The sequence below is a fragment of the Podarcis bocagei genome (assembly GCF_964188305.1).
Source record: "Podarcis bocagei genome assembly, chromosome: 2".
Classification (NCBI taxonomy): Eukaryota; Metazoa; Chordata; class Lepidosauria; order Squamata; family Lacertidae; genus Podarcis; species Podarcis bocagei.
In genome coordinates, this window is record NC_138126.1 from 48,366,041 (window position 1) to 48,387,930 (window position 21,890).

Consider the following 21,890-nt stretch of genomic DNA (forward strand, 5'->3'; position numbering starts at 1 on the left):
CCCCCCGGGGCTTCTTCCTTCCGGGATTCTTCTGACGCTGACCCAGACCCTTCTGCCTCCTTGCGCCGGGCTTTAGGACCCGGTTCCCTTTCGGGGCTGCTCACTGCGCCGCCTTCCTCTGCATTTGAACTTGGCGCGCGCGCCCAACCTTCCACTTTCCTCTTAACCGTTTCTTCGCTCCCCGATGGAGGTGTGGCCACTCCTGACTCCTGCCCTCCCTCCTGTGGTGAGCTGCCAGCGCTTCCCTCCTGGCTCCTTTCCTCTTCCCTGCTTCCTGGCGGTGACGCTGGTCCCGATTTCCAGCTGCTCCCCCCTGAGTCTCCTCTGGCTCTATCTTCCTGGGGTGCCTCCCTAGACGCCCCCCTTGCCCTGGCCACTGGTGCTCCTTTCTGTGAATCCTCTGATTCACTGGAAAGACTGGGAGATCTCGGGTCGTCGTCATCACTCATCCTTTCCTCTGTCTCCTCCCCTTCGCTCTCTGTTTCCTCCCTTGCCCGTGCCTCTGCACCTAAACCCCTGACATCCATCCCCCCCTCGAAGCCCCCCAGTCCCCCCTCCCCTCCTTCCGGTGCTGGAGCTGGGGGCTGCTGTTGCAAAGGGACGAACGTCGGATATCGGTCGCTTCCCGTGGCAGGCCTCCAGCGGAACTCTTCCAGGTCTTCCTCTCTGCTCTCGTTGACGACAGTCACCTCCTCTTCCATCTCTGTGCCGCCGTGCTCGAAACCAGGGTCGTCCCCGAAAATGTCCATGTCCGTCTCTCCCGCACTTCCTCCAGGCGGCGTTGCTCGGCCGGAACAGTCCAGCCACTTCCTGCGGAACTGCTCCTCCGGCCTATCGTCCCACCAATACGAGGGTTCTGAGACAGATCCCGAGGGTGACCCCTCCGGGGAACGGACGTCTCGTGTTGGTTCCTCGTCCGAGTCGAACCCCCTGAACGTGCTGTCCGAAAGCGTGGGCGTGAAAAGCCAGTCGTCGAAAAAGTCTGCTGGCATAGGTCTATGTGGGAAGAGGGCATGAAACTCGTCTTTGAGCAGAGGTTCGTCTAAAGCGTAGCCCGGCACCCAGCTGTTCGCACTGGCCGGGGTGCCCTCCCTGGCGAGAAAGTATTCTACTCCCTCTTCCCCCCATCTGGAGTCCAAAATCTCCGTGACTTCGTTGATGCGCTCCTCCTGTGCCACTCCCGCGTGCCCCGTTCCTTCTCTGAGCGGACTCGGCGCCGTTCCGGGTTCCTGGAACCTGTGCGGTGCCTTGTAGGGAGTGAGCACCGATCTGTGGAACACCGGATGCATTCTGGAACCCTCCGGAAGCGCCAGCCTGAAAGCCACCGGGTTGACCTGCTCTTCGACTTGGTAGGGCCCCAGTTGTTTATGCCCTAGTTTCTTCTTGGCCAACGACCTGGCCGGCACTGCGTGGGCTGCTAACCAGACCCAGTCTCCCACGTGGAGCTCTTCGCCAACCCTTCTGTGTTTGTCCGCTTGTACCTTGTATGCGTGTTTAGCCAGCTCCAGGTGGCGCCGCAGCTGATCGTGGACTTCCTGCAGCTCCGACGCGAACGCATCTGCTGACTGCGGCTCCCCTTCTCCCCTGCATTCCAGTCCCGGAAAGGTTCTAGGGTGCCGCCCGTTGTTGGCGAAGAACGGCGTGACGCCCGTGGATACGTGCTTCGTGTTGTTGTAGGCAAACTCTGCAAGCGGCAGGTAATCCACCCACGTCGCAGGCTGTTGGTTTGCATAACATCTCAGGTACTGCTGCATGATGGCATTGGCTCGCTCCGCTTGCCCGTTGGTCTGCGGGTGTCTCGCCGACGCCAGATTGATCTTGACGTTTAGGAAGCCCATCAGTTTCTGCCAGAAGTTCGAGATGAACTGCCGCCCGCGGTCGGACAGAATAGACCGTGGCAGACCGTGAACCTTGAACACGTGGTCTATGAACAGTTTGGCGGTTTGCTCCGCCGTGACCACCTTAGCACACGGAATGAAATGCGCCATCTTTGAGAACAGGTCCACCACCACCAACACTGCCGTCTTGCCCCTTGAGCTGGGCAGATCCGTGACAAAGTCCAGAGCCACCCTTTCCCAAGGTTCGACCGGAGTTTGCAGCGGCTCCAACAGTCCAGCCGGCGGTTTGTGCACCGGCTTTGCCCTCTGGCAGGTGTCACACCTCGCTACGTAGTCTGCGACCTCCCCTCTCATTCCAGGCCACCAGAAATCCCTGGCTACTAATTCCACCGTCTTCTCCTTGCCAAAGTGCCCGGCCGTGGGTGCGTCGTGCAGCTGCTGTAGCACCTTGGCTCGAAGTTCGTCACCCGGCACGTAGATGGCCCCTTTACGGATGAGCAAGCCATCTCGTAGCTGGAAACCGTCGGCCGCTGCCTTGCCCCCTCGCACCTCTGCCATCTTCGTTTGTGCGAAGGAGTCCCCCTGCAACGCTCGCCGCACCGCCTCTAGGTCCACGGTCGCCGCGGCGCACGCCCACACTGTCGGTGCAAAGATGTGCATGGCGGCCGCTGGTGTTGCGTCCTCCAGATACTGTGGCTTGCGGGAGAGAGCGTCTGCCATGATGTTGGTGTCCCCCGGGACATACTCTATTCGGAAGTCGAAGTCCGCAAAGAACTCAGCCCAACGTATCTGCCTCTGGTTCAGGAACTGTGCCGTGCGCCAGTGTTCCAGATTCTTGTGGTCCGTGCAAACCTGCACCGTGTGCTTGGCGCCGATCAGAAAGTGCCTCCACGCCTTGAACGCTGCATGAATGGCCAGCAACTCCCTGTCCCATATGGTGTAGTTCTGCTCGGACTTGCTGAGCTTCCTGGAGTAAAACGCTCCCGGCCGCCACACGCCCTGCGGGTCCTTCTGCAGCAGGACCGCCCCCACTGCTCTGTCCGAAGCGTCTGTCTCCACCCTCATCGGCATGCTGGGGTTGACATGAAGCAGCTGCTCTTCCGACGCGAAGAGACGCTTGAGGGCCTGAAAGGACTGCTCCGCCTGCTCTGTCCAGATGAACTTCTTCTTCTTGGAGCTAAGGGTGTCAGTGATGGCCGCCGTCTGCATCGCGAAGCCCTTGATAAACTTGCGATAGAAGTTCGCAAAGCCGACAAACCGTTGGACCTCCTTCCGGTTGCGTGGGCTCTTCCAATCCAACACCGCTCGAACCTTGGCGCTGTCCATGGCGAGCCCCTTGGCAGACAGCTTGTAGCCCAGAAAATCCACCTCCGGCACGTCAAATTGGCACTTCTCCAGCTTGGCGTAGAGCCTGTGTTGCTTTAGCCTGCCCAGCACTTCCTTGACGTGCTTGTCATGTTCTTGCTGCGACTCCGAAAAGATCAGGATGTCATCCAAGAAACAGACGCACGTCTTGTAGAGAAGTCCCGCCAACACGTGATGCATAAATGCTTGAAAAACGTGAGCGCCATTTTGTAGTCCAAAAGGCATAACTCTGTATTCGTAGGTACCCAGTGGCGTGAACATGGCTGTCTTCCACTCATCACCTTCCCGCATGCGAATGAGGTTGTACGCCCCCCGCAGGTCCAACTTGGTGAACACCTTTCCTTTCCGTACCTTCGCCAGGAGGTCGTCGATGCGGGGCATGGGGAAGTCCGACGGCTTGGTCACACTGTTCAAAATCCTGTAATCCACTACGAGTCTTTTTTGGGGCGTGTCTCGCTTCTTAACAAAGAATACAGGACTGCCCCCCACTGCCTTAGACTCCCGGATGAAACCGCGCTCCAAATTATGATCGATGAAGTCTTTGAGTTCCTGCAGTTCGTCCTCAGACATGGAATACAGCTTCCCTTTAGGCAGCGCCGCCCCCGGCAGCAGGTCAATTTTGCAGTCATATGGTCTGTGAGGGGGTAGCCTGTCCGCCTCCTTCTCGCAGAAAACTTCCAGAAATTCTGCGTACTTGTGGGGAATCGCTTGCAGCGTGCCTAGCAGCAGCTGTGACTCCTCTTCCTCTCCTTCCTGCCTGGGTACGATGCAGTGTTCAGCACAAAAGGAAGAGCCGAAGACCAGCTGCCTCTGGAACCAAGCCATCGTTGGGCTGTGCTTGTCCAGCCAACTCATACCCAATACAATGGGCGTGTCAGACAGTTGAGTGACGTTGAAGCTGATGACTTCCCTGTGATTCCCAAGTCGCATCACCATTGGTGGCGTCTGCTTCACCACTTGCCCCCCTAGCAGCTCCCTGCCATCCACCGTGACAACCTGCAGGGGCAGTGTGGCCGGCAGCAACTGCACAGCGTGCCTGTCGACAAATTCCTGCCCTATAAAGTCCGCGTTGCTGCCGGAGTCGATGGTGATTGGCACGTCCATGGTGATTCCATTGGGCAGCTGGAGAGATGCTGTGAGCCTCACTACTGGTTTGGGCGGGAGGGGGTTCACTGGCTGTAAAATTTCTGGGGACTGCGTCACTAACACGTCTGGCTGGGCCCCAGTGCCTCTTCCTCCAGCCAGACATTGTCGTTTCCCTGCTGTGGTCCTCCCTGCTGCGTTGCTGCAGTCACCATTGCTGAGGCTGCAGTAAGCTTGTGGGGCCTCTGGGGACACTCTTTCGCCATATGCCCTGGCTGCTCACAGACGTAACACTTCCTGGTCCCTCTAGGAGGCTTCGCCTTCACTGCTGCCGGTGCTAGGGCTCTGGTTGCTGACTGAGCCCTTGCACCTCCAACCTCCATAGGTTCGGCTCCTCCTCCTGGCGGAGGCGTGGATTGCGTTCGCGCTGCTTCTCTGGGAAAGAAGGAGGGGCCCCCGGCTGGTTCGCGCCCTCCACGTCCTTCGTCCTTGCTCCACGGACGTCCTTCCAGCCTCACCCCCACGGCCAGTGCCCTCTGAACGACCTCCTGGGTGGTTCGGGGTCTCTCCCCCCTCGCTATCTCATCTTTAATCGAGTTGTGCAGTCCCTCCCAAAAGAGGTCTCTTACAGGAGCCGAATCTCTGTCCCATTCCAGGGCGCTGACCAAGGCGAAAAAGCGTGCATGATACTGTCTGACGCTGGCCCTCCCTTGTCTCAGCCCATGCACCTCCTTCCGTGCAAGATCAATGTCAATACTTGATAAGAAACACCCATCCATCGCTTTAATAAAGGCATCCGCATTCTGGAGCGCCGGATCGTTATCTCTCCATAAATTGCGCAACCATGCTTTCGCCTCCCCATGCAGATGGGACATGATGAACCCCACTCTCTCCTGTTCATCTCTAAAGTCTTTATGCAACAGTTGCAGTGCGCACAGTACGTCGGCTCTAAAGTTGGGATACTGTTGCAGGTTCCCATCGAAGTGAGAGAGCAGCCCGCCTGTCCGTCTCGCCAACCCAATTCCCTCCTGCCGGGGTGGTTGCTTTGCCAGTACGTCTAACCTGACCTGGAGATCCCTGCAGGCGGCAGCTGCCTCGTCCTCTCTCTTCCTGGATGCGAGAACCTCGGCGTTCAGTTGTGCCACTGCTTTTCTGAGGTCCTCTATCTGCTGCTCAGCCGTCATGTCTCCTGCCGTTCGTGAGCTCGCTAGTGGGCGCCTGTTTCTCTCCTCTCCTCGAGGCTGCAGATGCCCACAATGTAGAGACGGAGCCTACTGTCAGAGCTGCTTCAAGATCCTAGCTCACAGAGGATCACGCTAGCCAGCGGTCATTAAGTAAAAGTCTTTATTGAATTACAGTTTCCATTCTCACGCTGCTGTCTGCAACTCTACGTCTACTAGCTAGATCGGCGAGGCTCCGTCTGAGTCTCCGCCCCGTGCGCACCAACTTAATATCCTAGCCTTGCTCCACCTTTTCCTCCTGACTGTCCTCCTCTGGGTCCCTCTACCCCCCGGGGCTTCTTCCTTCCGGGATTCTTCTGACGCTGACCCAGACCCTTCTGCCTCCTTGCGCCGGGCTTTAGGACCCGGTTCCCTTTCGGGGCTGCTCACTGCGCCGCCTTCCTCTGCATTTGAACTTGGCGCGCGCGCCCAACCTTCCACTTTCCTCTTAACCGTTTCTTCGCTCCCCGATGGAGGTGTGGCCACTCCTGACTCCTGCCCTCCCTCCTGTGGTGAGCTGCCAGCGCTTCCCTCCTGGCTCCTTTCCTCTTCCCTGCTTCCTGGCGGTGACGCTGGTCCCGATTTCCAGCTGCTCCCCCCTGAGTCTCCTCTGGCTCTATCTTCCTGGGGTGCCTCCCTAGACGCCCCCCTTGCCCTGGCCACTGGTGCTCCTTTCTGTGAATCCTCTGATTCACTGGAAAGACTGGGAGATCTCGGGTCGTCGTCATCACTCATCCTTTCCTCTGTCTCCTCCCCTTCGCTCTCTGTTTCCTCCCTTGCCCGTGCCTCTGCACCTAAACCCCTGACAGTACCCCTAACCATTAAGTCCAGTCACGGACGACTCTGGCGTTGCGTGTTCACCTCGCTCTATAGGCCAAGGGAGCTGGCGTTTGTCCACAGACAGCTTCTGGGCCATGCTGCCAGCATGACTAAGCCACTTCTGGCGAACCAAAAGCGGTACCTATTTATCTACTTGCACTTGACGTCCAAGTAGATAAATAGGTACTGCTAGGTGGGCAGGCAGGATCTGGGACCAAACAACGGTACTACCATCAGTTAATTTGCTCTTGGCAGCTGTGGAAACTTAAGAAGTTCCAACGTGTTTGGTAGGGAATACACATCTAATGCTAAAAACAAACAAACCTGAAATGGATGTTCTAACTCACCTTTTAGGGATGTTGTGGCCTCCCCATGAGATTGTCACAATGTATTTTCCTGGGGTTACTGGATAGTATTCAAAGGCATACACGCCATCCACATACTCCTTTTGTTTCACAAGTTCCTCCAGACCTTCTGCAGAAATATCATCAATATCATCATTAGCCTTCCATAGTTACAGCCTCAATCCTCTGGTTACAGGCAATTTTGCCCCTTTCCAGTATTTTAAGAAAATTTGCTAAGAATGAAGTCATCCCCCCCCCAACCAGAATTAGTTTGCAAGGAGGAGAAATGGCCTCTAAGTTGTCATGCAAGAAAGATGGCATAAATATTTCCAGAAGAGATCTATGAATGAAAGTGTTACGTTACCTCGCTTAACTCATTCCCTTATGTTATTCCTTAGTCTAAAGAATTATGCGTGTCATGTTAAAACAAGGGAAGCTTAAGCTTCATCAGACCTCATGACCACAAGTATTTGGGGAATGCCTACTTGATTTAATTTTCCTGCAACAGTCTAAATATGCCGAAGTTTGTTGATACAAGACTATTGTCTTTAACAGTGCACAGTTGGCAACCCTGCCGTAGCCAACGCTTTAAGCACATTACAGCTCGCAAGAGGCCCACCAGAATCCCCACCAATTTGTACAAGGCTGAAAAGGATTGCCATTCATTTTGATCTGGAGCCAGAAGGCAACAAAGCCCTGCATCTATTTCAAGCCGTACTGTGATCCAAGAGTAGAAAAAGGTGTCTGCCATATGATCAGCAAGCCAGCGGGGGACTTTCTGTCCATTATGACTCCTGAATGGAGCATTAACTTGCTAAAGCGAAGCAGAGGGGAAATGATCCTGGGGTTCAGTTTTGAGTATCCATCTTTAAGGTCAGAACTCCCAAAAATGTGTAAAATGTAGTATCCTGAACTGCCAAGTTTCACTTATTTTTTTACTGAAACAGTCAAGTTAAGTTGCATAAAAATTGACAAATCATGTCCAAGTTACCTCAAGCAGCTGAGGAGTATTTCAAACAATTAATACAAGTTCCATTAGTTTCCAGTATTTACACTTCCCCAGGTAAACCACTTCTGAAACAGAGGGGAACTCCTCAGCCACACATCTCATTTGGTTATCAGTTTGACACACACACAGCCTCTTATTTATATTCCATTCAGGCAGATAAGCAAAGAAACGCAGGCACCTGATACCATCCTGTCTAGTTCGGCCTAACCTTTCTTCCCCTTTTGCATGTTTGCTTCACATTTCTTGAGCAATGTTGTCATGAAACATTATTACTGAACGTTTTTTGCTACACCCCCCCTTTTGTCCAAGAGCTTTGCACCACAGATAGTGAAGTAGAAGTTCAAGCCTTTCCAAACCCACTAAAGCAGTTGCACAGCTCAGATTACTTCTGTATAAACAGGTAAACAAGGCGGTTATCACACCCAAAGAACCAGTCATTTCAAATTTCCAGCCATGTTTACCTAGTCTCCTCTTGTGCAATTAGATATGAGAGAGAGAAAAGAACGGCTCCATTTCACTTCTGGAGTTTCCCCAGGGGATAAAGTCAACATACAGATACCAGAATCACAAGCCGATGGATTACGCTTTTAAGCCCTTTGCAAACTTCCCTGGCCCCACCCCAAAGCCCCAGCAATGCTAAGAAGCCGAGCACTTACTTGGTCCTTTTATTGCCACATGGATATCTCCACTCCCTGCGGCTTTAGTATCAACCTTGAAGTCTGCGGTTTCTCTGATCCGAACTCCTTTAGGTTGGAGGCCTCTACCACTGGCACGGCAGGCATTTGGATTGCACGCTGCAAGCGAATTGCAGACAGACATCAATACAGCCTTTGATTCCTAGAGATATTTAACTTAGCCAAGCTACTCTGGAACGGTTTCTCTCAGCTTGCTTTAAGATGGATGAAATTTTAAGTTTATGAAATGTAAAACCTGAACATCATTTTGCAGTCTTAAGGAGGCAAGACTGAGGCTGTCAATGCACATTATATTAACATAAAACTGGAGGTTGCAGTTTTTTTGCTTCACGTGCTTCACTATGTACAAACACAAGTCTCATTTAAATGAACTAAACTCCTAACAAATTTACATCAGCATGAGAGACCGGGGGAAATGCAGAAACTTGTTGTTGTTTTTTTAAAAAGCAAAGTGTTTTAAGTAAAAGGAGCAAAGTATCCTCATTTTCAATGCTTCAAACTTAGGATGGCATATTGCCTTAGGCCATGCATGCAGATGAAACCTTCCAGTTTGAACCAGACTTTTTTTTCCCCAGTGAAGTCTCAGGTTTCAAGGGGTGGGGGGTGAAGAAGAGGGCAAGAAGTGAAACATAGCATGAGACAGGGAGCATCTCATAGAGATGTTGCACCTTGCATTGTTGAGACAGTGTTGCTATGCTGATCCTGCTACTGCCCCTAAATTAGCAAATTTAATCCCCAGAGGAAGCCCCATGCAGATGTGCCTGAAATGAACAATACCATGGAGGTGGGGAAATATAATTCTCACGCAAGAGTTTAAACATGCTTCCCTGAACACCGTCACCATTAGGGAAAGCAGGTCTGTATGCAGAAACCACTGGATACACAGTGTGAAAAAGACCACATACAGAATGATGATTTATGGGAGATAAGCAGGCTCAGTATTTGGCCTAGCCATGAAATTGGACCGCGAGGCATGCAGGCTTGGGCTCCCAACAGCTCAACTCCATGCCTTTCCTTCTGGAGTTGGCAACCATTTCCTTGGAGGGAAAACCAATTCATCCCACGAAAAGCTTTCCTGCTGCAAGCATGCAGGGAATTCTCATCCCCAGCCAATCTCCATTGACTAGTTCTACATCCATCTGTAGATGCAACAAACCAGGGATGTAGCAGCAAGCCGAAGTTCAGTTTCAAGCTCCTTGCAACAAAGTTTGGCAGTTTGTGGTTAAGCCGTTTGACTTCTTGCGAGACTGCTTGAAGCCTGACCTGCTGCTTGCAACATTTTCATACAACCCAGCCACTTCTGCTTAGGGCTGCAAACCTGCTGACTAGGTGTTCAGAAAAAACGCAGCAACACAAGTGCACCCTGCACACCCTCTTACCGACAGAGCTTGCCCAACTATGAAGCCAATAGCAGTGAAGTCCAACATCTCACAAATTGAAAGTAGCTCAGGAGAGGTGAGCAGAGGTCTGAAAGCACAGGAGCAGGCAAGGATGGAATAGAAAGCCAAGTGTCAGTTCAAGAAGGGAAGAGAGTTGTGATACAAAATAAAGTGAATATAGTTGGTTTTAAAGAGACACAGCAAGAAAGCTCAATTCTAAAAGTGTAAGAAGGAGCAATGCGGTCATTTAGGATGACAAGACTGATAAAACCCAGTTAGTTAAATGTGGTAAGATACTAACATTTAAAATTCCTTTTTTGGGGGGAAATGACTTTCATGCAAGAATTGAACTGCTTTATCCAAGCCAAAAGGCTAAATTCCCACATTTAGAGAGTCTCATAGATACTGCACTTAATGTGCACATGTATCCAGTAATATGGTTAAATAGTTATACGTTTGCCCTAAACACATACCTTCACCAACATGAATACCCCAAGGGCTTTTGGGAATTTGCTCTCCAGCAAACGCCACTTTAATGGTATGGGGACCAGCTTGAAGAGGTTTGTACACGCAACGATAGACTTGATTCCCTTTGTCTTCTATTGCAACTTCCACGGGGTTCTTCCCTTGAGGATCTTCAACTTCTACACCTATATCACCAACACCAGCCCCTACAAGATACAAAATAGGAGCTCAGAAATTATTTCTACAGTTAGGTTAGGGAAGTCTCCCGGTTTCTTATATTGGCCAGTAGCCATACCAGTGGAAAGAGGGCCAAGGAAATGCACAATCTATATAGGCAAGTTGGGGTGTTGGGAAATGGGACACAGAGACCATCTCCCCTCAAGAACATATTGTTTTGTCAATAATTTCCAGTTTAGCTTTTCCAAAAAGAACCCATAAGCTATTGAGTACAGTGGTGCCTCGCAAGACGAAAAGAATCCGTTCCGCGAGTCTCTTCGTCTTGCGGTTTTTTCGTCTTGCGAAGCAAGCCCATGAGCGGCTTAGCGGCTTAGCGGATCAGCTGTTTAGCGGCTTAGCGGCTTAGGATCAGCTTAGGGCTTGGGAAAAAGGGGGGGAACCCACAGGAACTCGCAAGACATTTTCATCTTGCGAAGCAAGCCCATAGGAAATTTGTTTTGCGAAGCACCTCCAAAACGGAAAACCCTTTCGTCTAGCGGGTTTTCCGTCTTGTGAGGCATTCGTCTTGCGGGGCACCACTGTACGATAATGATCCATAACAAAGGGCAGGAGGACCTCAAGGTTTGCAGCCTCAGGAAATGAGTTGCGAAATGCCTGATAATACACCCTTGACATTTGCAGCCAGAATTCTCCTTATCTTTATACCAAGGTCCTGCTTGTTTTGCAGAAAACACTGCTAGATTTATTTAGACTTACCGTAAATTTCGCTCCATAACACGCAGATTTTTCCTCCTAGAAAGTAAGGGGAAATGTCTGTGCGTGTTATGGAGCGAATGCCTACAGATGGCGGGGGAATCTGCTGCAGTCGTGAGCAGTCCGTGGCTCGCTTTGAAACAGCAAAGCGGGTGTAAGCGGCTCCTGTCAGCTAGCGGAGCCGGGGAGGAGGGAGAGAAGCAGAGCGGGAGTTGGCTGCATTAAAACAACCCCGTGCTCTCTGTCCCTGCCTGCAGTTTTTTGCTGTCCGATTTTGGATTAGGCACTGTAGGGGCTGTGTGTGTGTGTGTGTGCTTGAGCTATCGTTCTCCTCCTCCTGCTTCCCCTTCACTCTCCCTGCGCCCCTGCGACGTTAGAATTGACACTCTGTGTGTCTGTGTGTGCGTGAGGGCTGCTTCTCCTCTTGCTTCCCGTTCACTCTCACTCTCCCTGCGATGTTAGAATTGACACTCTGTGTGTCTGTGTGTGCGTGAGGGCTGCTTCTCCTCTTGCTTCCCCTTCACTCTCACTCTCCCTGCGACATTAGAATTGACACTCTGTGTGTCTGTGTGTGCGTGAGGGCTGCTTCTCCTCTTGCTTCCCCTTCACTCTCCCGACGTTAGAATCCACACTCTGTGTCTCTCTGTGTGTGATTTGCTTCCCATTCACTCTTCCTGCGACTTTAGAATCCACACTGTGTGTCTCTCTGTGTGTGAGGGCTCCTTTTCCTCTTGCTTTCCATTCACTCTCCCAGCGCCCCTGCGACTTTAGAATTGACACTCTGTGTGTCTCTGTGTGTGTGAGGGATCGTTCTCCTTCTCTTGCTTCCCATTCACTCCCCCAGCGCCCCTGCGACTTTAGAATTGACACTCTGTGTGTCTCTGTGTGTGTGAGGGATCGTTCTCCTTCTCTTGCTTCCCATTCACTCCCCCAGCGCCCCTGCGACTTTAGAATTGACACTCTGTGTGTCTGTGTGTGTGTGAGGGATCGTTCTCCTTCTCTTGCTTCCCATTCACTCCCCCAGCGCCCCTGCGACTTCCAGCGCCCTGCAACTTTAGGGCCAGTTCTCTCTCTCTGTGTGTGTGTGTGTGTTGACCTCACTGTGCTTGTTGGGGGAGAGTGTTGGTCGCACTTTTTCTTGATTTGTCTCAGAGTGGTTACTATCGTGGTTTCCTTGCTGGGGAGGAGGGAGAGATGCAGAGCCTGCTTGTTCTAAAGGAGCAAAGCCGGAGAGGAGCCTCTCCTGCATTATTAGCAGCACCCTTCTCCACACACCCCACGTGTGCTCCTTGTCCCTTGAGTGCTTTTCCTTCCCTCCCCACTTAAAACGTGGTTACAAAGCACGGATCCACATGGATCCTCAGGATTTTTGCACTGGGTCACCCCAAATTCACCATCAGATCACATAGCATGTCCATGGCTACAGCCTGCACAAAAAACACACACGCACCCACTGTTTCATGGGGCCGCAATGGGGCAAAAACGTGGTTACAAAGCATGGACCCACATGGATCCTCAGGATTTTTGCATTGGGCTACCCCAAACTCACCGTCAGATCACATGTCTGTGGCCACAGCATGAACCACAAAAATCATACATCCACTGTTTTGTTTAGAATATTTTTTTCTTGTTTTCCTCCTCTAAAAACTACGTGCGTGTTATGGTCAGGTGCGTGTTATAGAGCGAAAAATACGGTATGTCTAAATAGTTTTCCTATTTGGAAGGATTTAAAAGCAGCTTTAGTTCTGCAATATAGCCCAACAAGACTCACACACCCAGTTGGGAAAAGCCTCGTTATACTCAATTCGCAGTCACCTTTTTGTTTAAGTTACTACTGCAAAATTCAAGTGCTATAAACTCCTAAGTCTAGTACTCACTAAGTTCGTCTTAAGTGACTTCTGAAGAAACAATAGCGAAGCTACAGGGCCAGATGTTGGAAGACTAGTAAGTGTTGGTATGAGGCAGGCTTCTGTACTGGACACCAAAGAGATGTAAAGCAGATATACACCCCTTCATGTCCAAACTAGGTGTTGTTATTAAGTACTTTGGCCAAGAATTGCAAATTGAACCCTGAAGCTTCAAATGCATCTTGAGCATCCTTAACCCATTTATTTGTATTTATTCTAGCTAGCAAGATTCATATACCACTTCATAAAAAATATGTCAGTGATTTATATAAAGTGGCATGATATTAATTAAAAACTGAAATAAAGACAACCCTTTCAAAACACCACAAATAATAAAATTTTAATAAAAGTAAATGCCCAATCCATGGAGCACTGTGCATTCCTTCCACCCTCACATGTGCTCTGTGTCAGGGGAGGAGTCTCTGGCTATGCATCCAATTCCCATCACTCCTGACGTCTGGAAAGGTGAGATTCAGTGCCCAAAAACATCTGCAGAGCCCCAGGGTCCCTATCCTGTTTGGACACTATAGGGAGAAGCAACATCATGGCCCATACGAAGAGAAGACAAGCCTGCTCACAGCTCCATGTCACAAAGGAAGGAATCTATTCAGCCCATCTTACCTGCTGTGTAAATTTCAAAGTAGGTAGGTTTATTGGCTATATTTCCTGTTACTTCCAGGCCTGGTCCTTTTGCGGTCACTTTGCTGGCATCTCCCTGGGCTTTATCAACATTTACTTCAAACGGGCTCTTTGCAATGTGCTGGCCAGCAAACAGAACTGTAACCTGGAAGTGTAGTAACAGTATTCAAGTTAGATATGCACCACTGCAGGAGCCAGTTTGCATTCACTCAATAGCAGATCCAGAGGAGTTCTAAATTCACAAGCTTTTAAAAGCCAATTTTAAAAAAAACAAAGCTTCTGGAGAAGTGTCTGCAGGCCCAACATTGAATGTGGTATGCCAGCTACCATATCCAGATGAATTATGCACATTTTTACAGGCAAAACACATTTTAATAGGGCACTGAACGTCAACCAACCATATAGTTCACTTTCTCACCAAAAGAGAAGGCAGGATAAAAAAGGCAGCTTACCTACTCTAAAATAAATCTGACTACCAGTGTTGCCTCCACCTCCTCTTTTACCTGAACAATTGTTAGACCAGCCAATCAGTACTTTAAGCCGGGGAGGGGGGGAGAACGTTGTCACTGTCAACTACAGCTACAAAACTAGACCAACTTGTTTTGAGATAGTATTACAAGATTGTCCTGAGCAAAATGTACTTGGCAGCTAAAATTCACGTCTCCCTCCAGAATCTTCAGACATTCTTACCTTGTGAGGTCCTGTAACCTTTGGGAGGTACTGAACAGCGTAAGTCTTGTTCTTATCGTTGTCAGGAATCACCAGGGCCTAAGAAAGAGGAAGGCATTAGGCAACTCAGTCATGCTTAAATCTCTCAATCTTTTTCACTGGGTATCGTATTGGCTGCTGTGGTCATTTTAGAATTTTAATTCTACACATTGTGCCTATTTTTATAGAGACATTTTTGTAGCCTGCACTGGAGAGCCTTTTGTAAAAGGTGGGCTAAGAGTACAAATAATCAACTAAATAAAATGCCAGGGACTAAAATTAGGACCTTCTATATGGCCTGTACCCCTTAACTAGGGTCCATCCTCATGATTCATGAAGCTCACTCAAATGCCAACATACTTGAAGAGGATTCCTTTACCATAGTGTAAGATAGTAGTAAGTGGTCAACCCATTTCCCTTCCCTGGCCCAAGACCTCTCAATATGCATACCTCTTCTCTGTTTCCTTCTGGATCTTCTACAAAAACCAATACCTCGCCTTGGCCAGCACTGATGGTGTCTACACTGAATTTGGCAGGCTGTTTCACCATATTTCCATGTGGTTCAATTCCTGCAGGAATAAAAGGCTGTGCTTAGCTGGCTGTAAAGACGACATGCAGAAAGTTTTTACTTGCTAAACTGTGATGCAAGTACATTATTTCCTAGAATTATCAGCTCCAATTTGTAGCTATCCTTGCTCTTAATGTAGCATCAGGACATAATGGTGAAGAAAAGAAACACTGCCACAAAATATGGGAAGTTCAATTTGTGGCTAACGTGGTTAATTGCCACTGACAGACAAGGTGATGAAGCTGGTCTTAGCTACCGTCATATTAAACTGCATTTTTAAAATAAATGTAAATACATACTTCTCAATGTACACATTTCCAAATGAATTTTATCCTAATGCACAGGTTTTGAGTAGCGAGTTGTATTTCAAAATTTGGAGGTGTGCAGAACTGGAGGTGTCCAAAAGAACTGTGTATTCATCTGTGTGTGTGAATTAGGAGTTTGCTTTAAAATTCTTAGTGTTGCTTAAAAAAGAAAAAATCTAGCGTTGACAACATTGATACCCTAGATTTTGGTGGCATTAGTTTTTCATGGTCTTCACAGGATCCCTGCTTGTTTTCCTTCGGTAGAACTTCTGTTCCTCTCCAGGTTCTCATCCCATCCCCTCTCATTCCAACCCCACTCACCAGCCTGCCTCCATCCACCTCTAGTTCCCTTATCACTCACCCACCCAAGCCATGCCCCTCTTACAGCTTGGCCAAATGGCAGCCCAAGTCAGCTATGGAGGAATAGGTTAGGGAAGCTCCTCAGCAGACACACCTCATACTGAGGTCACCTAAGCTGCTGAGGTTCACAGGGAGAACAGCAGGATGTTTGCTGGGGAACCCTGCATGTTCCTCTATAACTTGCCCAGACCAGCCACCACTGACAACACTCACCTGGGCCAACCATTCACCCACCTGCCTAGCATGCCTTCCTGCTAACCCTCTGTCTGGGCAGTCATGCAAACTGCAGTGTAACAACATTCTTACCATCTTATTATACACTAAGATATATTGTATTTTGCTGTATTATTTGAAAACAAACTGATGCAATTTGTGCAAAATAAAAGCAGCAATCAAAATACAATTAAAAACCATACAGCATAGTGCATTACAATTGCTACAACAGGCAGAAATACCATTAAGTGGACTGGACCCTCTGCAACTTTCCAGGTGGTCCATGATGGAAAAATGTTTGAGAACCACCGCCTTACACGAAGCAACTGGTCCCCTCCCACTGACAGTGATGAAGTTTAGGTTTACAGCTTAGAACAAGACAATAGCCTTGCTAAACTGGTTCTCAAAGTGGGAATTTTCATGTGAAAGTAGGAGTGGCTTTTGGATTATTTCCACATTTTTCTGAATCTCAGCACGGCACTAAACGAATACAATACAACTTGGAAGTCTACAAACATGATTTAAATAGAGCAAGAACCAACTGGTCTTTTAAAGCACAATAGTTTTGAATGTATGTAACAAGATATAAGTAACAATACACACAAGTTATAAGAAAAGCATTTTAGACCTCACCTCTGCCATACGCCCTTGCCTTCTTTGGATTAAGCTTAGGCTTCAAAGGAGCACCAGGTTTCAGCTTTGCTTTGGGAAACTGTGACAAGTAGGTCATTACAGAGTGTTCATCCACATCAGGGTGTATGATTTCTTCGGGAGCGATGACCTGGTAAATAAGGACATATTTTCATTAGGATTACAACATGTGAATCAGAGTTCCCCTCATACATTCCTACACATCCAAATCACTGCCCGTCCAATAACTCCCTAAATTTGGAAATATAGTTAACCAGTAGCATTCCTAAGAGCAAGAAGCCTTTTGAAAGATTACGCCATGTAATTGCAACACATAGAATAAGTGCACTTTATTTGCACACATAGCTTTGTAGCTGGGTCATTTGTAGTTGAGTTACTACTGCCAGTCAAAAAGTTATGATGCCACCTTCCTCCCAACAGCCAATCGCTTGAAGTTGCACTGAGTGTTTGACTGGTCCCCCTAAACACTGCCTAGGTTCTATGTACAAACTTTTTTAGACCTGTCAAATAAATACTTCAGTAGGACCAATTCAAAAGTACATAACAGCAGTCAAGGGTCTTAATCATAGAGAAACACTGAGGGCAGCTAGGCAGATTTATTGAACTGGCACTGGCACAGTAAGTCGTAAGTGCTTTCTTTTACTGGAGCAAATAATGGGCATAACATGAGTCATTTCAGTAAAGGCAGAGGAAACTATAGAAGTGTTTCTAGCAGGGATAGGATCCAGCCCAACCTTCAAAGGAAGGGGGAAGGGGGGCTTCTATCCTTGTAAAAATGAGAGGGGAAACTCGAGTTTTTCAATATTGTAAGTTTGTGATTTACGCACATTTAATTTGTGTGCATTCAGCTTTACAGGCTTGGCAAATAAAAATAAAAATAAAAGGGGTGTGAGGGCATCCAGGTAGCAACTGACAATTCCACCTACCATTGAACCCAATGTCTATTGACTACACAGAACTTTGGATTTAGGCACGATTCCCAGAATTTAACCCATGCATAAGTTACGGGCTTACTGTACACTCAAGAGGCAGCTTTCAAGGAAGCAGTCTCAACAAACGCATTCTGTGTGGAGGGCCCACTGTTTTTAATCATTTGAGACGGTGACATTTCATACCACAGAAGGTATTTTTAAGCACAGCTGAATTTGTGGGACAGGGACCATCAGATGCTACAAGTAAAATTATTTCTGTTCATATCCTGCCACCTGGATATGCTGAAGCTCAAATGTCATTTCTCTTCTCCATACCTGAGGGACACCCAGCCAGTCATCTGCTTGCTGCATGGCTTCACGGGCATTATCAACAGGCTTCTTAGGGTCCCAGGTTTCCCAGTCTGGGCAGAGACCTAGTGAAGCAAGAATTATAACGTTTAAAATACTATGAACATCCAGAAGCATTTACACTTAGCATAAATCCATTTTAATTTTAGCTAGTAACTGTCAAGGTCTACCCACAGAAGTGCACTTGCATTGCACAGAGTAGGAAGCGGAGATTATAGCCTGGTAGCCAAGGTTTTCAGACTGCAAAATCGGGATATGTGAGATAAATCCTGTTTGTATTGTTTGGCCTCCACTCCCATTTGTGAGGAAAGAGATTCAATGCCAACTTGAGATCTAACGGATTGGAACTGCCAACTATCCACTGAGCAACACTGACTGCTGAACCACTGATTGGCTTTTCCAGTAATCCATGATGCCAGTTTTGTCAAATTCTAGGATTCTGACAAACTGCTCTCTAATTTACAATATGCAATAACTAAGGATTATCCTGAAATTCTGGATGCAACATTTATCAAGTTGTTCTGCAGTGCTGAATTTTCAGAAAATTGTTGTTTCGCCAGAAGGAGGAACAAATAAGATGCTAAAGAATCCTATTGACAACAGCAGGAGTAGCCAAAATGGTCTTCTGCCACACTCTCACCAGCCCATGCCAGGGGCCAGGGGTGACAGCAGGTTTAGTCCACCAACATCCTTCTTTTCTTAGCTCAGAAACAGATGCCAACATCTATAAGGCTACTGGCTACTCCTGGACCACAAGAAGGTTAACATAGCCAATAGTCTTCTCATTCACTTGAGAGTTGGGTGCAGCAAAGGTAACAGCTCCTAAACATGACAAAACAGCTCTACTGCTGCATTTACATCCAGAATATTTTGTTTAAAATACAACTGTAGAAAAGCTATTAGAATCCGTGCAATACTTCATGAAGCTAAAAACGTGCTGAACTATGATTGGTCATTTTGGAATCCATAAAATATGTACCAAGTTTTTTTAAGATGCATTGCAAACTTAAAGCAATGCCTAAAAGTTGTGAAACCTTCATTAAGGGTTCCTGACCTTTATACAGACATTTAGAGCTTGTTTTCATAGGTGTGACTTCTAGTCAAGTACAGGACTTCTCAAAGCAAGGGAATCTTATTTACATTAAGGTAAAGATAAATCAACTGCTACTGACATAGGGCGAGAAAATGGAAAGGTCACAGGTGGCTTACCTGGAGCACAGCTATCAACGAGGGCACCTAATGCTTTGCCATCTTGCCAGTTTTGGTTGAAGTTCGTTATTGGCAAATAAGGGATTTTGTTCTGAATCCATCCCAAGAGTCTCTGTTTGGGAGTCTGTTTCTTGGCATCGTCATCTCCTTCATCTTCCCACACTGGCATAGAGATTGAGTAATGGAGGATAAGGGTCCATACTAACCCTAGGATTAGCTTCAAGTTCCCATCAACAATAGCTTTACTATCTGAAAAGAAGAAAAAACACAGAATTACTACTAAAACCACCATTAGGCATCAAGTCAAGCTGAAAGGTAACAAATCCACTTAAAGGCATTTGCTTTGAGCCATCAATCTAACCACGCAGACACATTGGTTCTTTTTATCTACCTAGGTCTCTGTTGAGATCTTTTTACACATACTTTACTTGATTCACGGTTGGAGTAGCTTCCTCCAAGTTTCTTCTCAAGCCATTAGTTCAGCTATCTACTGTCAACAGACAGATCATAATAATGTGAACTTGGGAACTAGGACAACCAGCTTATTGTCCTCAATCTAAGACCTTGCCCTGAAGGAGAGCATAAAGACGGTTTATATACTTTCATTATGTACATCCATAGTAAGTGGCAGTAAGCCAATCATACTAACTGGTGGATATCCCAAAAGGGTAGAAATCCTTTGCTCTGGTTTCTCTTCAAGAGTGAATCAACCATGATTTAAGATTAATGTTTTACTCAGCTTCTTACAGAATCTGCATAATTGCAAAATTTAGCAGATTGGCAGCAACAGACCTTGAGTTTAAAAATGGGGGTGGAAACCATGAGCTATTTCTACAACACAAACCTTTCTTGTAGAAAGCTACATTACATGGTGAATAAGATATACAAAGACAAGATTGAACCAATCTGCATCAGTCATTTAGAATTTAGAGAACAAAAGGAGCATTTACACAGCTAGATTTCTATCCTGTTGCATATTTAGCTATAGCTTATTCACATCAATATGAAAATGTTATTTTTAGTCCAAGTATTTCCCCTCCTTATCACTCAACTATTAGTAGCAGACTTTCTACCAAGCTAGAAATTCCTTAGTACCCTAGTCAACATTTGCCCGGGACACATCAGTATGTTGATGAAACTAGAAAGCCAAATAGATGAATGTGCTTCTAAAATGGCATCATGCCGACAAAACTGGACTTGGAAAGCAAGCTTCCCTACTACCTGGCTCAGATGTATAATAAGCAAAAGTTCATTTCTATATTGACTCTTACAACAGCTATTTGTGACTGGGTACCAAAGAGATCTAGAAATAAACTTAAAATGAGTCCTTGCATAAGTGATACTGTGGCTAGAAAACTTATGAAGCGGTTTGCAGTGTACCACCACTCTGGCCAGTAGTAAAACCAAAATCACACCAGGGAAATTTAAAGATTCATAGTTACGAAAACAAGTCCTTCCTGGGAACTCTTATCCAAATATTTTCAGGACTCACATCAAGCCCTGTTTGCCAGGTCTGTTTGAACTAGACCAGGACTCACAGACTATGATGAGGAACTTCTCAACTGCTCAACTCTCAGACTATGATGAGGAACTGCTCAACACAACTCTCTCCATTGCAAAACTCTATTGTAATGTTTCTGGCCCCAAGCACAAATATATTTCATGAGCAATTAACAGTGGAATTTCTATCTAGCCACTGTCATTTGTTAATTGCATCTTAAAACTGTTGAAGCAATACAGCTTCAGTCTGGAGGTTATTAAGGTACATGGCCTGAGGAACAGTGTTTAGTTATATTGCAACATTTAAGCTGTAGACTCACAAGCCAGGTTTGCAGGGCAGATCAACTGCTGAAGATAAGTTAGCTTTGTGGCTGCATACTGGTCTTTTAACATGTGAAGTCTGAGATTTGTCGGATTCCAGAGGGTCATTGCTCAATTCAGTATACAGCTACAATATGCACACAAGATTTAAAGGGGTGTGCAATCGCCTCTTCTCACATCTGCAAGGGCTTGCAAGTAAACAGTAGCCTAAAGTAATTCCACCAGTGAACCAAAAGTTGCACAAAGTGTAGGAACTCATTTTGCACCAATTGGACATTTCCTCCTTATGTGGAAAACATTTCTACTCAAGAACTAGTACAGTGGTACCTCAGGTTAAGTACTTAATTCGTTCCGGAGGTCCGTACTTAACCCGAAACTGTTCTTAACCTGAAGCACCACTTTAGCTAATGGGGCCTCCTACTGCTGCCGCACCGCTGGAGCATTATTTTTGTTCTCATCCTGAATCAAAGTTCTTAACCTGAAGCAATATTTCTGGGTTAGCAGAGTCTGTAACCTGAAGCGTATGTAACCCAAGGTACCACTGTAATGTCTTTGGGTAGCAGGCACCAAATTTTTACCTGCGCATTTCCTAACTGAATCATTGTATTTTAGATAATATGCAGTCATATTAGGGCATGTCCCACATTAGCTGCAGAGGGATAGAGCTATAATGTAATGAATTGAGTTGCTTAGAGCCATTAGCCACAGGGAAAGATTTACAAGCATCACTGAAGAAAAACGGTTCAGGCAGAAGCAGGCTTCCATAGTGATACAGGCACCGCAGGTCAAAAGTGCTCCAAATTTAAGGCTGCAACTGTGTCTATAGAAACAATGGGGAGACCTTCATATGATCTTGTGTGGTGACTACTAGAGCATGGGCAGATAACTTGTGGCCCTGCATGTGTTACTGAACTACCATCAGCCCCAGTGAGCAAAGCCAATGGTCACAGATGGGAGTTATGGTCCAACAACATCCAGAGCTGTGTTAGAAGCTCATTGCCAAATGGCACCTTCAACCTAGGTTACGGTCATAACAAGACTGTCTAGTTGCCTTTTGGGAGTGGGGATTTAAGCATCAGTGG

General features: G+C 47.4%; 1 protein-coding gene across 5 annotated transcripts in view; it reads right to left on the bottom strand.

The window, feature by feature from the left end:
- Positions 1–21,890, bottom strand: part of FLNB (filamin B) — a 96,198-nt gene that overhangs the window by 50,128 nt on the left and 24,180 nt on the right. For all 5 annotated transcript variants that reach the window (XM_081183913.1, XM_081183912.1, XM_081183915.1 and 2 more), the window contains exons 2-10: positions 18,988–19,236; positions 17,746–17,843; positions 16,481–16,628; positions 14,852–14,970; positions 14,384–14,461; positions 13,676–13,838; positions 10,226–10,423; positions 8,335–8,472; positions 6,673–6,799 (exon numbers count right to left, since the gene is read on the bottom strand). In XM_081183913.1, the coding sequence (XP_081040039.1) occupies positions 6,673–6,799; positions 8,335–8,472; positions 10,226–10,423; positions 13,676–13,838; positions 14,384–14,461; positions 14,852–14,970; positions 16,481–16,628; positions 17,746–17,843; positions 18,988–19,236 (1,318 nt within the window). The remainder of the gene's footprint in view (positions 1–6,672; positions 6,800–8,334; positions 8,473–10,225; positions 10,424–13,675; positions 13,839–14,383; positions 14,462–14,851; positions 14,971–16,480; positions 16,629–17,745; positions 17,844–18,987; positions 19,237–21,890) is intronic.